The following is a 19776-nucleotide window of genomic DNA, read 5'->3' on the forward strand; positions in this document are numbered from 1 at the left end:
TGAATGTCTCATCCCCTCACATCAAGGCCTCCAATAGCTGTCCACTGTTCTTGGGACAGCCTATACCCCTTGGTCTGGCCTATAAAACCACGAGGATATGGCCTCTGCTCACCCAACTCATCTCTTCTATCTATCTACTGCCACCAGCCTACCCCTGCCCCAGGAGCCAGTCAGTACTCCATCAGCCTGAGCTGCACAGGGTGCACATTCTGGTTTCTCAACCTTTGCTTGCTCCTTCTTTCCTTTTTCTCTCTCCCAGCTACCTTCTACTCATCGTTCACCCCAGCTTCCTTGCTAGAGCCTTCCCTGTTCCTTTGTTTCCAGACAAGCTGCTAACTCTTCCTAAGGTAGGACTCCACACTGTCCCTGTGCAATGTGCCTTCTTCCTAGGCAATGGAAGAAAAAAGCAGGGACCTTCTCTTCTTGGAATGATCTCACGACACAACCCACAGCAGGTAAGGAATGAACATGAAAGCATTTTTTGGTACTCGTCCTGGGGCTTGAATCCAGAGCCTGGGCACTGTAACTGTTGTTTGAAGCTAACACTCTACCATTTGAGCCACAGCTCTATTTCAGGTTTGGGGTAGCTAATTGGAGATAAGAGTCTTACAGACTCTTCCTGCCTGGGCTGGCTTTGAACCCTGATCCTCAGGTCTTAACCACCTGACTAGCTAAGATTACAGACATAAGCAACTAGTGACTACCAAAAACATCTTTTTAAGTTGATGAAAAATACATCCACACATGAAAGAGAGTATTTTTGAGTTGGGGGATCATATCTAATCTTCACTTTTTTTTTTTTTTTTTTGCTAAATGATTCCTAAACTTTTTTTTTCTTTTTGCTAAATGATTCCTAAGCTTAAAACAATGTTTATAAATGACTCAAAGTAAACCTCATAGTGCTTGAAATGCTAAAACTCAAAATGTACAAAAATAAAAAGTTGTTCTGCCTAAAAGTGAGTTTTGGTCAAGCCCTACCTAAAAGGATGTTTAAGCCATGAAATGTCTCTGTCACTCATGAGTCCTCCTGACTTCTGTTACACAGTCAATGCCTTTGGCTGCGAAACAAGGGCTGGACCAGCAGTCAGAGGCCACAACAGACTCAACACTTCCTACAAAATTTCCAAGCCATGTTGTTACCAAAGGCAGGGCCCAGACAGGTGTCCCTGAAGCTCTCTGGGGAGAGCAGACTCTGCCCTGGCCCCTGGCCCCTTCCATGATGGCAATCCCTTTTAAAAGGATTAAATGCACCAGCTTCTTTATATCTTCCAAGGGGAATAAAAGAGAGTTATCATCAATATGCACTTAGCAGGGATTAGGGACCAACCAATCAAAAGCTGTGTAAAATATTTAAAACAAGCTCACATCACATAAGCATTAATCCATACATATGCCTTTATAGGCTGTACAGCAGTTTTTCTTTTATAATATACAAACCACAACATTTGGTAGCACACTGTCATTTAATGCTACTATTTTCTTCTGGATGAACATCTATCTGGCAGTATTATGCCCTTTAATTTCTGCCATTCTCCCTCTAGTAGAAGAGTGACAAGGTATTCATGCTCAGAGCCCGTTCCTTCCTGTTCCACAGAAGGGACAATCAAACCCATTAACATTCTTGTCAACTGAATTACCCGTTTCCAACCCCAGTACCAGTGAGCTGAGCAAAAGAAATGGCTAAATGTACCAGAGTGATTAAGATCAACCACCAAACAGACTACAGCTCCTTTCATCTTTGCTCAAAATTGATTACATAATGAATTTAGCACATGTCAATAGCTTCGCAGTCAAATAGTTCAACCTACAAGATGGAAACCTGCTAGTTATAACCTAGAACTTAGTAGAAATTACAATGTATATTTACCCTTGAAATTTTATTAACTTTTTAGGATACTTACTCTTCAGTAAAAATAAACAATAACTAAGACACTAGAGTAGTCACTGAAATTTGAAAGGTAAATAATTTACTTCCTTTCCATTATAAAATTCAGGATACCCATCATAAAAGAACACTAAAAAAATCAAAGTGGCTTATGACTATAATACGAGCTGCTCAGGAAGCTGAGATCTGAGGACCCCAGTTAAAAGGCAGCTCAGGCAGACAAATCCAAGAATCTTATCTCCAATTAATCAGCAAAAAGCAAGAAGTGGATACATGCCTCAAGTGGCAGAGAGCCAGCCATGAGTGAAAAAACTAAGCAAGAGTACAAGGCCCAGTTCATATCCCAGAACCCATAGCCCCTGCCACAAAAAAATAAAAAATAAAAATAAAAAGAATGACAAAGGGAAAAGACACTGTGTTCATATCCATTATGAACCAGGAATATAACAGTAGATGTACATTTTTATTAACCATGTGTTTTTCAATCTTCTAAAAACCAAAGACATATAACAAGCACTAATCTAAATAACAATAACCAAACTTATTTGCAATGAAGTTATCAAAGACTTGCAGAGTTCCTTCCAGAGCTCAAGATTTTAACATTGTAACACCAAGATTATCTCAGATTAGGACACCAACTGTAGCCTACCAGGATTCAGAGGAAATACACACAGCCAGTGATGCAATAGCAGCTCAAGGACTATTTTCTTTAGGACAGAACATAGAGAACTCCAAGTCCACCCAGGTAGAGGATGACATGTTACAAAACTTAGGGAAATGGTACCCTATTTACGTGGGCATTTAAATGGAAGGGAAGCAAGCTCCTCAGTTCACCACAATTCATAAAGAGTCCTGTTGTTTGGCTCATATATGGCTACATTTTGGGAAACCCTTTCTCCCAACTCTATTTTAATAAAGATGACCTTGGGGGAAACTGGGAGAAAGTAAAGAAAGAGGTAACATTGTCCAAAAAAAAAAAAAAAAGAAAGAAAGAAATGCACCCATTACTTGACTTATGAAATAGTAAGCCCTCATTACAACACCTTAATAATAAAAATGAAATATTAAAAATAAAAAATAAAGACAATCTGGGCACAAGTCCAACATGGCACACTACAGCATTATGGAAAAGAGGATATAAACATTGATAGTTAATTGATTACAGCTGATGCTCATTATTAGCCCAACGTCTCTCCCAGCAAGATCATTACCACTCCAGAGAGAACATATTTTAATTTTTAGATCAAAACTACCCTGCAGGGATGACTTTAGGTTTCCTAGGCCTAAAGTATTAATCTCTACACAAATTTTCATGATAGCAGGTATTGTTTGAAGAGAAACAGTACTGGAAACCATTTGAAAATTCCAGTTATGAAAGCAGCCTAACCCGTGGCCAAACCAACCAAAGAGATGTTACACGAGTAACAATCTTAGGTAATAAAGCTTAAAGGAGGTTAACAGGTGAGACATGCCTATAATCCTAGTCAGTCAGGAACTGAGATCTGAGGATCATGATGAGAAGCCAGCCCAGTGGACAAATCCTCGTTTCTTTTCTCCAATTAACCAGCAAAATAAGCCAGAATTGGAGACATGGCTCCAGTTGCAAAAAACAAGAAGAGAAGAAAAGTGAAGAGGAAAGGAAGAGAGACCTTACATGCTTATTTTTCAACTCTCAATTTTCCGTTAGGCTGGATTATGTTCACATTCCCTGGTAAAATGTAATATCTGAGTGGAGGCCATTTTTTTTCCCCATTCCTGGGGCTTGAACTCAGGGCCTGGGCACTGTCCTTGAGCTGCTTTTGCTGAAGACTAACACTCTACCACTTGAGCCACAGTGCCACTTCCTAAAATGTAATATTTGAAAAAAAATCTTCTGTTCCAGTACAACTTCAATATTCAATTTCAATACTTTTATCCAGATTTCCATGAAGCCAATTTACAGCTTAAATAAGGAAATGCTCACAGTTCTTTATTTCAAGATCTAGAATTTTGTATTACAATGAACAGATTATATACTGATTTGTTAAATGCACATTATTTTGTAAGATCAAAGCCATGATAAATTAAATTTCTAAGAAAAATAAAGACTAAAATGCAAACATACTTTTCATTTAGGCCAAAGCCTAAATGATTTTATATATATATGATATATATATATATATCATATATATAATATATTGATATATACATACTCTGTGTGTGTGTGTGTGTGTGTGTGTGTGTGTGTGTGTCTGTGTGTCTGTGTGTCTGTGTAGTGTAAAGATCAGGAAGGGAAGCAAAGAAGAGTGAGCAGATAAGTAACTTCATTCAAAAAAAGAACTATCTATAAATGCTATCTGCACACTGACTGTAAGGGAAATTAGGGAGAATGGCTTCTTCAAAGCTCAACTTTCCCCATGAATAGACTTTGTACTTACTGTAATGCTCACCTGGTCGCCTGCCAGAACAAATATTTTAATGTAAAATTTAATAAATGGAATGAAAGGTATTATGTCTACTTTAAAATTCCATATTGTGTAAACTATTGATATTAACATAATTGAGTTTGTAAACAATCCATTTGCAGGAGCTAACCTTAGACATTGTATTGACCCAAAATATCTAGTGGGGCTCATCTGCAAAATGAAGCATCAATGCCTGGAATTCATTAAAAGTGTTACATGTTTAATTTCTCCTGCCCTACAGCTCCACTGTCTCGTAAAATTTTTCCTTTGATGTCCTCCACTAAAAGAATTAAAGGAATATTGTAATTGAAATGTCATCAATAATTCACAAGACCCTCCTCCACAGCAATACATCTGATGAAATATTAATTGAGCTCCACAGACTGACAGTCTGCAGAGGAGCACTTGCCTGTAATTTGAACCACGAGTCCTGATCTTGCTGTAGCTCAGACCTGCCAAGAAGGCAATTATCTGGATGGTCTTGCCCAATCCCATTTCATCTCCCAGAATTCCTCCTGCCTGCTGGCAGTGCAATTCCCACAGCCACCTAACACCTGTCTGCTGGTACCTACAACAACAAACACCAACAAGAAAAAAGAAAATGGCAAGCAGTGGGTAATACACATCATAACAGAAAGTACTCATGAATTAATCATTTGGCTAGGTTCTAGTACCAATCAGAGAAACATGCGGATGTGTGTTTTACATGAGTATTATATTTATAAGGTCATACATTTTTGATCACCTAGGCATAAAATCACAAATTTTTCTTTACAGAATGTTAACACATTTCTAATTAAGCTGATAGATGGGGTAATTAGGGACTATTTCATTTCTTTTCCAACATTACAAAGAGCTGGGTAAACAAGCATAAACTTATTACCTCTTATTTACTCTATTTCTAGGGAAGGAATCCCAAGTATTTCCAGAATATAAATGTACTGAACATATATTTTTCTACAAGGAAAGGTAATTTTTTTCAATAGTAACATCAACAGAACAGAGAATACCACAATTTATAGTTTATGTTGTTGTAAAGTCACTTGCTAATCATTACATTTTTATAGGAAAAATTAAATTAAATTTTAAGTCCATAAACAAGTCTGAATAATAGAGCTGTCCTCAAAATTAGTCCATAACAGATGATTCTGTTGTATTACTAGCAGATGCAAAAAAGAATAGTTTAAAGACTCAATAATACAAAAGGTCTTTTAATATTTTAAAGCAGAAATTGATTCAGGGATTTTATCATAGGTACAAAAGGATCAGAGCTGTTGAAATTTTAAATAAGGAATACAGGTCAAAAGGAAACAATATATCACTTTCTCCTCTCAAAACAAATAGGAGTTGGTGTTTTCCTTTCTCCACCAATGGCAAATTCAATCTATAAACATAAAGTAGAGTTTTTCTTAAGAAAAAGGAATAATGTAAAAGCATTTTCTGGGAGTAAAAGAATTAACATCATGGAATTGTAGAAAATGCTACCTAATTGGAAAAACCACCTAACTTAAAAAGATAAAAGCCAAAAAGCAAAGCTACTGAGGCTACTGAGCTACTCACTATATATACAGCTATATATACAGTATATATACCGGTATATATACAGCTATATATACACTATATATACAGGTATACAGCTGCTCTCTTATGGCCTTAACATTTACTATTGGGTAAATGGTATGCCTACTTTAAAAAATCTCATTTTGAGTACTGGTGGCTCCCCTGCAACCTCAAGCTACTGATGAGACTGGAAATCTGAGGATCCCAGTTTGAAGCAGATCAATCAGAGAGACTCTTATGTCCAATTAACCAACAAAAAGCCACAAGTAGATAGGGCTCAGTTCCCATCCTTGAGCAGAAAAAGTCATACAAGAACAGAAGACTCTTGAGTTCAAGACTCAGTACCAACTTGCACACACAAAGTCTCACTTTGCACTTCTGTTCATGTTGAGTTGATTTTATTTACTTTCTTCTCAATAAATATGTCGTAATTAACTTTCCCTCAAAATTTTGTAAATCAATTTTAGAAGTTAGACTCTAGCTGTTGTCATTAGTATCTATAAAATAAAGAAAATTGACATTTATTGCTTATGAAGTTTGCCAATTATAGTAGATACATTGGATATGCACTTTGGAGAAAAGGATTAAAAATCAAAACCCAATGAAGTATGGATATAAGATCATTTAGTTTGGGAAAAAGGACAAATTCCATTAATGTGTGATATGTCATCAGAAAATAATGGCTGCCAAGTGAGGAGCCCATTGCTGGAGAGGCAATCACCCAATCTGTACAACTGTCAACACATTTTATAGGTAGGAACTAAATGCTGAGAATGGCTAAGAAACTGATCACATCGACTTTTTTTTTCTCTCTCTCTCTCTTTCTTTCTTTCTTTTCTTTCGTTCTTTTTTTTTTTTTTTTTTAAAAGAAACCCAGACTGAAATCCAGAATTGTAGGATTCCAAGGTGATTTTCCTTGGGAAATAATCTAGACCAACAGTTCTCAACTTGGGGGATACCTGAGGAACAAATTTGGTGCTATCTGAAGACATTTTTGTTACAATTGGGAAAGTACAACTGGAAAGTACTAGTGGACAGGGGTTGAGGCGCTGTTCAGTATTCTGTAATACACAGGACAGTCCCCAGAACAAATGGCTCCAAATGTCAAGCAGGCTAAGGCAGAGAAAACCCTGAACTGGAACAAAGGTGGCTCATGAACTGGGCTTACCTCAGTTTTTGAGAGAGACAAATTACAAAAGCCCTTTAAAAAACATTGTGTGCCCTCCGTTTCCCAATTCTAACTGACCTCCTCTTACTAAAATGCAAAGAACTGTGGGAGCAGCAACCCTGGGCATGGACCAGAACCTTCCAGTGTTCAACCCAGTTCAACTTATTCCCACATCTCACAGCCTCCATCCAACAGAGGCCAATGCCTTTCCGTCTGAGGCCCAAAGTCAATTAAAATGGGAAAAATCTGGAAAGCACCAATTGGATAATTATGAAAGTAACAGTAGCCAGTATGCAATTCTAGAAAGATCCTGGGATGGGGCTGGAATACTGGATTCTGTGTGAACCCAGAGAGGCAGTAACAGTGTGCCTGCTGGATGTTTCCACATCTCCAAACCTAGGTATGTTTAAAGGAAGATGTGCACGGAGAAAAAACTAGTCAGCAGCCCTGTCCGCTGCATCATCAACAGGTAGGGATTATATAAAGATGGTGCTATGCTACTCTCTACCCATCCACTGCCCAGGAAGTTACTCAAGACTGCAGCTAAAGAAAACTCAAGCACACATGCAGAAGCAGCCACCACCTGCTAAGTAGGGCTGTGTGCTGAGTGAGGAGGGGTCTGGGCTTGGGTTCCAGTGACGCCACTAACTAATTTTGGGTGCACTGTTTCTCATTCCTAATAAGCACCTTCCAAAAGCATTTAAATTTGCTCTTTAGAAACATTAAGGATTCTTATAAATGACTGTACAGCTAGTCTTCTCTGCCATGGGACGAGAGCATCAGAAAATACCACAGAGAATTGGTCTAAGTGTCTTAGCATTGTCACAGTAACTCAAGACTGCATTTTCTTTTTTTTTCGGTTGGTCGTGGGGCTTGAACTCTGGGCTTGAGCTCTGTCCCTGCACTCTTCAGCTCAAGGTGAGCACTCTACTGCTTGAGCCACAGCGCCACTTCCAGTTTTCTAGTGGTTTATTGGAGATAAGAGTCTCATGGACTTTCCTGTCCAGGCTGGCTTTGAATCGCAATCCTCAGATCTCAGCCTCCTGAGTAGGTAGGATTACAGGCATGAGCCACTGGCGCCCAGCTCAAGACTGCATTTTCTAGTCTGGCTGAGCAAAAGTAAGGTCAAAAGATTCCAGTTTTGTCACAGGACTGCTAAAGTAAACAGATAAATAACTGTCAGGCAAATTTTCAAAACAGAAATTTAGAGGTTAAACATGATGCTGCAGAAAATAGCACTTAATGGAAACTACTTTCTTCTTCCTAGTGTACAGCTATATGCTTGTTAATTCAACTCCCCAGAGTACAGTAAATACAGTAAAAAATATATGTCTACAGATTAAGGTTAAATTGGCCTGGCTAAAACTTAATCATAAAATAAAAATAGAAGACTTTATCCCTCCTCTTAATTTCTTTTCCTACAATAGGAGAAACAGAATGGAAGTTTTATAATACTTATAAAATATTTAAAATCTTGTTTGTATGGATATAGATAAAACAAAATACTTTCCAGGAAAGTATAATTAAGGCTAATTAAAAACACTAGCATGTATTTATATGAACTATAATAAGGTCATAACTATATAACTAACTATAACATAATGGCCAATATACTGACTCCTACAGCACATTCTTAGTAAGTGATGTTTGGTTCTATTAACTGAAATTTCCTTCCTAGAAGATCTGACATTTACACAAAAATAAACATTCAACAGGACTCTTGAGGATATTTCCAAATCACTTACTACACATGCAGAAGTATCCTGTCTTTATTAAATCAATTTAATCTATAATTTGGGTATTCTGTTTTGCTAGTACAACGCTGATACTATTTTGATTGTTCTTTAATAAGCAATCATTTTAGAGGAAATGAAAAGAGTTGCCAATAGATGTTGTCATTACTTACCTTTTCATAGTTAATTTTCATTTGGGAGAAGCAATAAACAAAACAGTCACCTCTCCAGGCTATGAAATGACTTCTCTGCAGAAATTACTAGAGATCTTTGGATTTTGCTTTCTATACAGTTCTTCCTCTGTTCACTTACAGCTATTCTACCAAGTCAATTTACACAGTGAGGACTCAGTGTTGTTATATGCTTAGCAGGATAAAGTAACTGTTCTACCTCTCCAACCCCTCCCAATACAGAGAGAAATTAAAACTTTAATATAGAGCTGGGGTTGTGGCTCAGTGGTAAAGCACTAGACTAGACTAGTATGAACAAGGAGGCCCTGGGTTCTGTCCCCAGCACCACAAATGTTTATGTTCATGTACATATACGTATATGTACATACACACACACTCTTAAGTTCCCTGAGAGGAAATATAAGAGCATGCTATTTTTAAAATGTCTTCCGCAAGTTTAGGGCATGTTGAAGGCTGAATCTATAAAGGACATTAAGTTTAATTATCTCACAGAAAGAAGTTTGTATCCTGCTCTGGACTACAAATTGATGATACAAAAGAGAAAGAAGCTATTTAATGGTTTAACTTCCTATAGGCATTTAAGAAGCCTTCCTAAAGCATCTTGTTAAGTAATTCCCAGGAGTGAGGAGACTGAAAATGTTCCTGGGTCTTTACATTCATCATGGGAGACCCGCCCAGCCATATAGACCAAGCATGCATTTATCAGGCAGCATCTGGTGCTTTACAGGTGGAACTTAAGTCAACTTCCAACAGCGACTTAATCCTTGAGGTGCTGCCTATGGGCTCTCCTTTGATATGAGATGGACATCTACATAAAATATTTAGATACACATTTGGTCAGCTCAAAAGTATTATACCCTTAGGTACGATATAAGACACTTAGAAAATAATCTCAATAGTTTTTTATATCCACATAGAAGGGAAAAAAAAACTTCCTCAAGGTTTGATTTTAATAAACAACTCTCATTATTGATTTTAATATACAACTCAACTTATTAAATTAATCTGACTTAAGAACTTAAAAGTTTGGTCCTTTAAAATTATCATGAACAAAAAAAAATATTTTGATGGTGAGGCTTGTAAATGTATTGTTTTTAGTCTGCTGAGACAGGTCCATATAGATTCATCAGCTTACAAACATACCCAATGCACACTTCAGTCAATTTATTATCATCTAATTTTAATGAACAGCATGTGGCTAAAATTTCATTTGACAGTGTCTGTCTTTGCTCCAAGTACCTGAAGGGCCCACAGGTAACTATTGTGTAATTCCTAAAACATTAATTTGAACACATGACTTGGTGACAAATACAAAAGACAGAATACACAGCACATACTTAAAGAGCTTTTTGAACAGAAAACCCGGCACTTTAAAGCCTTCATCAAATTCAGCATCGCTTTCCTCAGAATCATCATCCAGCTTTAGGCATTTCACTTTGTCTTGCAGTCTCAGTTTATTCCACCTCCTACAATGAAAATAAAAATCATGTCCCTGTTACTCTAGTTATAAGATATATAAATATTATTTTGGTTATAAAATATATAAAATAGCATAGTTCTAGATCATACACTGGAGGAAACAGAAAAATAAGGATGATCTCTCAAGTTTCTGCTGCCAGCATTACCCCAAACACAGACATTCAAAGAAAACCAATTCCATTTCTGTCTTCTCAAGTCAATTCTTGTGTGAGTTATTATAGCTGCTCTAGAAATATTCCAGTTAAGGTCTCATTTCATTATCAAAACTACTTGCTCCTCTTCTGGTGCACCCTAAGGAAAAATTTCTCACTAGTTCCTAAGATATATGAACTTGGTTCCAGAAAAAGACTGAGAAAAATTTTAGTTAGCTTCATATCTCCACAATGGTGATACAGTATAATTTTAAGAAGTATTTATCACTATTTCCATTCCATGGTAGTCATTAACACAAAACAACACAGTATCTTGGGCAAAGGATAATTTCTTGGTCAAAAGGACCGTCTCTGATTCCCTTTTCTAATTATTTCACTGAGACAGAGCATTAACAATATCAACATACTAATAATTATGCCACTCAGAAAAAAAAAGTAGGCTCATTAGGTAAAGTCTAAGTTGTAGAATTAGGAATATTATCCCTTTACATACAAAATAAGATGAACATTTGTATCTCAGGAGCATGATGTCATGATGTTTGACAAAAAAGGCATCAGTCACGTCTGCCCTGAGTCTCAGAGCAGCTCGGATAGGAGAAGGTGCAGCCGTTAGCCAGAATGCACTCACATGAACCCCGGTATCCTGAGACTCCACTCACTTTCAGAAGAAAAGGATGATGTTGTTCAGCATGAGTACAATTCACACTACAAATGTCACAAAGATAGTATAAATAGAATATCGCTACTGATAAATGCCTTCAAGCTAAAAAGCTCACAGGAAGGGAAGGAAAGCAGCAGCATCCATAGCAAGGCATTTATCTGCCTATGACTAACGCAGGGAAGGGAAGGGAAAGGCAGGAAAGAAAATGAGAGGGGAAGACCATACACTGAGCCCACTGGAGGGATGGTCCCTTCCCTAGTATCTGTCACAGAAGCAGCAAGGAGACTAAATGCCACCACCCAGGGCACTGCTGGCAAGACCATAAAGCACAACTCTTGACTGGCTGAAAATCTCAATTCTTCAAAGTAACAATGGAAGGGCCAGCTGAAATGTACTTGTAATCCAGAAGAAAGCGTAAGCTGGTGATCTAAGACTGCACTGCAGGGTAGTGAGAGGACACAGAAATGAGATCAATGAAGCTCTCTTGGTAATTTCTAGAAGAGCAAATGGAAGAGGCAGTACATGGCCATGTCTTGGGAAATAGTTATAACACATAAGCGTGGGGTTTAGTAAGTGATAATCTTTTATATAAAAATTTAATATCCTTTTTTTTAAATGCTTAACTTCTAAAGGCAATCTCTTCTTCTCTTTTATTAGTATTTTCCCTCCTTAAAAATGATCTGCACACAACTGACAAAATGAAGTATCTTTAGGTGGCTTTCACAGTCGTTTACTCTTCTAGGTTTCATGTTAGTTACAAATTTAGTTCATCCCAATGGTGTAGAGGGGTGATTCTCAACAGGCACAGGGCAATCTGACACAGGGACACACTTGGCTGCTACAGATGTGGAGGGAATGGCATCCTGCAGGAGCTTGGGGATGCCTCTAAGCATCCTACAACACATGGTGTAGCTGCTCCTCCCACTGAAAAAGTTACCCGGTCTCACATGTCAGTAATGTTGACTTGAAGAAACCCTCAGGTTTCTTACCTTATTGTCAGAGCTCCAAAAAAAAGTATGTATTTTCCTGATACACATAGCTGAATTCTTGCTAACTGCTCTTTAAAACTTAGCCATCAATCAGTTTCAGATAACTAGATAGTCCTTGGTTTCCACACCCTTACTAAGAAGTCAGCACCAAGGGTCTGCTTAACAAAGAACACTTAACTTGTATTAAGTAGATTTGCAGGTGAGTGAAACTCCAAGAATCACAAAAGCTACCAGGGCCACTTAAAAAGAATTCATTTTGCAATTTCTAAAAGATGATTTTACAGGAGAATTAAAAACACCAGAAGATATCCGCTTTAGCAGTTCAGCACAGCAAGATCATAATTTGCCATGCAAGAACATCACACATTAAACTCCACTGGGAGAGGGCAACTATTTCATCAAGACTCAGCCAGTAGATGTTTGTGGCTGTTAAGCTTCCCAGCACATCATTCTATCCTGACAAGGTCTCCCAATCTCCTCCTACCTCCCTCTCTCTTCTAAAATACACAGGCATCATGTCACCACAGGACACAGTACCTAGGAAACCACATAAGCCACCACAGAAATAATTGCCTCCTAGGGTTTCCGACTCATAAAGACAAACCGGCTGAACATTTATTCTGTTTGGCCAAAGGATGAGTAGAGGTGGTGGCGGGGGAGGGCTCATTATGGTCGACAGGCACCTGAACCATTGTGAAGACAAACTGCCCCAGCAGAATCATATACACGTATTAAAGACAAACACTTACAACCACACGCACACGTGGCTCCGGCTGAGAAACTGTTATACACCACCATGCTTCCTCGTGAGACTCAGAGCTGACCACCTGAGGGGAACCCACTGAAGCAGCGGGTTCAGGAAGAATCTAGCCAAGAAGGACCACAGAGCCCACAAGAGAGGCGAAATTATCCAAATACAGAAAGAAACAAATAACAAGGCAAAAAGAGAAGCAGTGGCTCTCCTTATGTGCTGACTGAAGTCTCACAAGCACCATCTCACCTCAGTGGTCAGCTTGTCCTGCAGCCTGGCTGAGCAGTATGGCCATCAGGAGATATAATGAGGGAAGCCATGCTATGAATACTCTGGGTTGGATGCAGGCAGAAGCTCAGGCTGACACACAAAAGTCTGGGTGTAGCCTGGCTAGAATCAAATCCAGTTACATTTATTATTAGTACCAACTCTGTATTTAGTCAGCTTTCTAGTGCTGTGACAAAACACCTGAGAAAATCAACTTGAAGAAAGAAATGTTTATTTGTGCTCATGGTTTCAGAACTTAGCTCCATCATTGCTGGGCCATGGTGAAACAGAACATGATGACAGGGAGCATGTAGTGGCCAAGTTGCAGAGAGAAGAACAGATAATCTCAAGCCCAGTACTGGTGGCTCACACCTACACAGGAGTCTGAGATCTAAGGATCAAGGTTTGAAGCCAGCACAGATAGGGAAGTCCAAGAGACTCTTATCTCCTCTCCAATTAACTCATCAAAAAGCCAGAAGTGGAACAATGGCTCAAGTGGAGGACTGCTGCCCTTGAACAAAAAACCTCAGAAACAGTGCTCAGGCCCTGGGTTCAAGCCCTAGGACACACACACACACACACACACACACACACACACACACACACACACACACACACACACACACACACACACACACACACACACACACACACACACACACACACACACACACACACACACACACACACACACACACACACACACACACACACCACACACACACCACACACACACACACACACACACACACACACCACACACACAAACTTTGACATATTTTATCCAATAGATACTCATTTTGAAAATCATGCAGTCAACATAGAACAATTGCCTTTGACCAGACACCTACTGGAATGCCTTAATTCAAAAAAAATCTGCCAAGGGGCAGAGCTGGGGCTGTACCTCTGTCTTACAGTGTTTTTTTGCTCAGGTCTCAAGTTCCATTCCAAAGCATCAAAAAAGTAAAAATGTTGCCAAAGATTTATAAACAATAAACTTCTGTGGATACAGAGAACTTTTATGTTACAGTAACAATCAGTATATAACAGAATGAGTTGAAATCGACTAGAGGTAGGGATAAGATCTTACCCCAAGTAAGCTAGAATCTAAAAAAAAAAAAAAGGAAAATAGGCCCAAATTTCAAAATTCTGTCCCTTCAGTATCAGTTAACCAAGAAAAGTGGAAGGGAGCAGTAAACTGTTCAATATTTACCTTTTTAGAAAAGAAATGGCTTCCTCATGTTCTCTAGCCTCTCATTTTAAAAAATCCACACATGTAATCGTCACAGCTGCAGCCACATAAAATGAAGTGAGCCTGGTGTTCGCTGGCAGGGGTTCTAACTCCTCACATGGCTGCCATGCTCAGCCTGCTGTCGGCTCCACTGGCAGCCACTTAGAAGAGAAGCCAGCAATGAGTTTAAACTTCCAATCCCAATCAGATGTGGGCACAGAAACACCCTCTGGATCCCCACATTTGTGCAGGAGGAGACCCTGGCCCAGGCTGGGGGTCTGGGACTCATTCTGTAACAATGATCTGTCAAAAGCAACGCAGACCTACCATAACTAGTTGAATGACACCAGCACAGTATAAGCTACAGGGGTGCCTTGTCAATGGAACCCTAAGCATACACCTGAGAGCAAGTTGCCACCATTCAAAGTTTATTTTACAAGTTCGAGTATTTCAATATGCTCAGATTGTATAAGCAGAAACCCCAGGGAGGTGCCACTATTCCAAATCTTGTTTGTGCCACCTCAGTTCTGTCTACTGTCTGTCTCTTCCCTCCTCCCAACATGCACATCCACAAACCTGGTGAGGCCTTCAGACCCCTTTCAAGCAATGTCTCCCCTCAGAGGAAGATCCCTGACCTGGGAGTCAGGCACCCTATGCTCCAAGTATCTCCACCTGAGCACACTGGGTCTACTATACCCATCTAGTATTAGCATATTATGAATCCCAGTCTGTCTCCCTCATTAGCATGGGAGGGCAGAGATTAACATGACAGACATGCAATAAATGCAGAATGAGTGAGTGAAGTTCAGAAGCAAGCTAGAGACAAAGCATAGTTTAAAGCTCAAAGTCAGTCATGTAGAAACAGTCATAGAACTTTCTGTGCTGCCTCACTAGAAGTCTACTACCCTGCTTTCTACTCTTTATCTGTTGGACTCCAAGGCTTAATGCATTGCTCTATCCATTGGATAAACACAGCAAAGGTCCATTAACAAAGAATGACCCATATCGGAAAAAAAATCTTATTTTACAATCTTTACAGAATTTTTATTAAAACAGAATTTGTAACCAAAACACTGAAAAAGTTTATCTGAACATAAAAAAAATAGACTGTTGTAAGTTATTTTCCAGTCTGAGCTCCATTTCTCAGGTTCCCCAGTGGGTACAATTTGGGACACAGGACTAGTTTCTGCAAGCCACCCAATGGAAAGTTGCAAGCCTATTTGCAAGCTTCTCCAGGACCACAGGAAACGCTGAGCCAAAAGATGTGATAGCATATGCAACAATTCTGATAAGCAAAAAAGGAGTCTAGTCCTAACCTACATTTAATATTACATTACTAGGAAGGAAATCATGCCTTTGATGTTCCCATCTTCATGTTTTCCTTTACTCTAGACTTGTAATAGCTCCAGCTGCAACCCAATAAAACAAAGGGAGTACATTATTCCAGGGGAATGAGGAGATTGATTCCTACCTCCTGTGGCCCATCTGACTCCACAGTGACACTAGTACAGAGCTCAATAAGAAACACAGATTGGAGACACCACTGAGAAGGGAAAAGCAGATGCTGGCCTGCAACTTTAGAGAGCATCACTGCCACTACTGCACTTCTGAACCCAACCATAAGATGAGCCAAAAAATGGGTTATTACAAGTACTAAATCAAACAGTACATGTACAATACATTTAGGAAAGTACATAAATATCAGATGCTAGCTTGTAATTATTAGCATTTTACAGAATTTTTATTAAAACAGAATTTTTTGGTTAATTCCAGGTTTAATGTGAAGAAATAATAACAAATGTCAAAACATCTACTTCAACTTTGAACAGGCCTCCAAGCATGTAAGACTGACAGGACTAATGCCATCCTCTGCATCTAAGATGGCCAAGAGTCTGGAAATCAAGGTATCTGAGCAGACAGGAAGAATATGACAACAACTACTGAGAGCAGAGCTGCAATCAGTGCTGTTGAAACCCAGAACAGACTGTAGAGTTCCAACTGACCCTGCACAGAGGCTCACTGCCCCCTTGTGTGGAGAGAAGGAACTTTTCCCCAAACAACCCAATAACCATACCCACTTAAACACCTATAAATAAATATTTTAGCACTAATTATGACCTACTTACAGTCAACAAAAAATGTATTAAAGGCACAGAAAAAAAATCAGTAACATCAACATGAAGTTGTCTGGGTGTGCACACCAGTCCCAAGGCTTGAACTCAGCATCTGGGTGCTGTCCTTGAGCTTTTTTGCTCATGGCTGATGCTCTACCATTTTTTACTTTTCAGTGTTTGATTAGAGCTAAAAGTCTTATATGGACTTTCTTGCCCAGGCTGCCTCAAACTGTAATCCTCAACTCTCAGCTTCCTGAGTAGCTAGGATTATAAGCATGAGCCACTGGTACCCAGCAAAACGTTTTGATCAGCAAATGGATCCATGCATACCAGTATGAACTCTAACTGGTGCTCACCTAGAAAAGATGTCACCTTTTCATACACATCACTGTTTCTAAGCTCTTCTTCACAGTTTCCACAGATCCTTATTTGAAGCATCATCCTCGCGTGATGGAATCTTTTTTCTTCATTTTCCAGTTAATGGTGGAACACAGGAACAGCTAATAGTTATCAAATGCCTGATTATCTCTTCCAGGCATCTTGACCCCTGGAGCCAAGTTCAGTCCCCATTTCACAGACAGGAAGACACACAGGATCTCCTGGCCTCCAGGTGAGGCCCTGGCAAGCTCATTCTATAACCTATGAGTTCCAGCCCTGATGCAATTACACTATCTCTTTAAGTGAAGGTGGCTAGCTCTGGACATGTTTTATTTGGAGATTACGCACACATATAAGCTCATGTATGTATCTAGAGTCAGAAAACCAATGGTAATGACTAATAGTTACTGGTGGTCACTGTGTATTGGGCTCAGACTTAAGTATTTCACATTTATTGCTCCATTTAAACTTTACAACCCAATGAGGTTAGGGCTATTATTACTCTTTTCTTCATGCCCCCCAAAAAGGCAGACAGGCAAGGAGAAATAAAGGAGCCTGTCCAAGATCACCAATGAACTAATGAGGAAGATGCCAGCCAGACAATGAGGCTGTCCAATCTTTCCCCTCTGTTGTACGTTTGCTCTTCAAAAGTGTTTTCCAAACTCCCTAGAAAACTCAAGCCAGTAGTAACAACAATATTAACAATAATCAACTCTGTATCTTCCACATCATGAAAACAACTACACATGGACAAGCCAAAGCCTAAACCTTCAAATTTTGTTTTTAAAAGCCAGTGCTGGAGTTTAAAGTGGAGAGACTTCTTCGTTTTACAACATGGTGCAACAACACGGTTCATTTCTCTCTTCACCACCCCATGGGGCAAGTCACAGCTACTCTTCTCCAGACACCTGTACTTTCTCTGGTTTGGCAGTTCTGCCTGCAGACTATCAGACCTAAACTATCACAAGACACATTTACACCAGACAAGTCAATATACACCACTACTTATACCAAGCCACTAACAAGACAAAATACACCTACTAATGGAAACTGCCAATCATGCAGTGTGGGAGGATGCAGCTGTCAAATGAATAGCTCCCTACCCCCCAAACTATAAGGAAGTCCCATACTGAAGTGCTTGAAATTCAAAACTGAACTTACTGCTCTGTCTTAGTACTGTTTTTATGTTGCCAGGGTTGCTGAGCCTGGTACAGTTTTAAATCTTCATTGATTGGAAAGGAAGAAGTACACATCAGAGTTAAATCAGTCTTAAAATAAAGTGAAATTTCTACCTCAGGATCATTCTCCACTTATTGAGATCTCCATGAAAGAAACTCTATATCAGCAACACAATGAGTACAATTTGATTTTTAAAAATATATTCAGGCACCAAGCTGGGTATTTAATATAGTTTGCATTTTTGTGGTGCAATAGGTTTTCTATTTCAGACAGCTAAGAATTCCTTACAGATTAGTCTAATTTGCTAAATTGAGACACTCAGTGTTTTACTTTTCTGATCTGCCTTTTTATGGTCTATCTGGGTAGACTTAATTGGCACATCTGAGCGATGAAATACCCTCAGTTAGGAGTCCAGATCTCACAGAGTAAATTAAGACTGATGCAGACAATTATGCCCGGAGCTAAGAATGAAAGGTGTGTGTAGAGCAGGAAGCAGAATTAGTCTTCATTTGTGTCTCAGCTTTGTCATTTCAAAGAAGCCAACACACTCTCTAAGAAAATATCCTTAGGGGAGTAGCTTTTCTCTTTAAAATATAGATTCCTAGACAAAAATAAAATAAAATAAAAGAGTGACTTATTTTGGAGAAAGAAATGAACTTCAGAAATAAATGATAAGGACAATCTTAAAATCATTGTAGTTAGGCTTCTGGATCAAATCTAGAATTCAGACCTTTCACAGTTACTGCATTCCAGTTACAAATAAACAGGAAAAGGTATATCAAATTGAATGGGTTTTCCTTAAGTACTGCTGACTGCATCATTTAGTTCAAGCAAAATCTAACTAGAGAACAGATGGGAACAATCCCAGGGTCAATGGGCTAAAAGGGAGAGAAAGGCTCATGAACACAGCACAATGGAGACACAGAAGCTGGGACAGCGCAGTGCTTGGGGCACCGTAGGGCCCAGGAAGGTGTAGAACTGGCTCTAAGCAAAGAGAGAGGCCCATCCCTAAGGGCAGCGCTGGCCTGAGTCCACTGTAGCAGATCAAGCCACTGGACCACTCCCAACTGCCAAAATCACTTTCTCTTTTTCAAGGCTCTTCCACTCACCATACCTCGGCAAAAAGTTCATCTCAAGGAGTATTTCTATTTCCTAGGAGGCTATGAAGACTAAACCAATCACACACGTGCCTCAAAGTATCGCCAAGTTGGTAACACATTCAAATTTCAATGCTATTAGCTATGGTGGCTCTTATGTCCCCTTACTCCAGCATTTACACACTTGCTTAGGGCACAGAGGCCACCAACCCTCTAAATCTATACAAGTCCAACACTCACCCTATTTGCTTGAACCCTCCCAAGCAGTCTGACCTGTCAGCATGCTAGAACCTGTTCCACCTCAGAACTACACATGTATGCAACCAAAATCTAACAAGCAAAGAAAAACAAGGATCAAAACTGAATTAAAAGCAAGTTGCAACAAGAGGCATCATACATATCTAGTTTACTCCAGGCCACAAGGCAAATTCTACCCCCACCTCCACCATGCTTGGCAGGTCTTTTAGACTCCCTATCTTCATCCCATTACCAAATCT

The 19776-nt window shown here is 39.2% G+C and overlaps 1 protein-coding gene across 2 annotated transcripts in view; it reads right to left on the reverse strand.

The window, feature by feature from the left end:
• Positions 1 to 19776, reverse strand: part of Ercc6 (ERCC excision repair 6, chromatin remodeling factor) — a 73328-nt gene that overhangs the window by 34971 nt on the left and 18581 nt on the right. For both annotated transcript variants that reach the window (XM_070020802.1, XM_070020803.1), the window contains exons 6-7: positions 10319 to 10447; positions 4739 to 4897 (exon numbers count right to left, since the gene is read on the reverse strand). In XM_070020802.1, the coding sequence (XP_069876903.1) occupies positions 4739 to 4897; positions 10319 to 10447 (288 nt within the window). The remainder of the gene's footprint in view (positions 1 to 4738; positions 4898 to 10318; positions 10448 to 19776) is intronic.

This window comes from Dipodomys merriami, unplaced genomic scaffold (genome assembly GCF_024711535.1).
Source record: "Dipodomys merriami isolate MVZ:Mamm:240054 unplaced genomic scaffold, mDipMer1.0.p SCAF_14, whole genome shotgun sequence".
NCBI classification, from domain to species: domain Eukaryota; kingdom Metazoa; phylum Chordata; class Mammalia; order Rodentia; family Heteromyidae; genus Dipodomys; species Dipodomys merriami.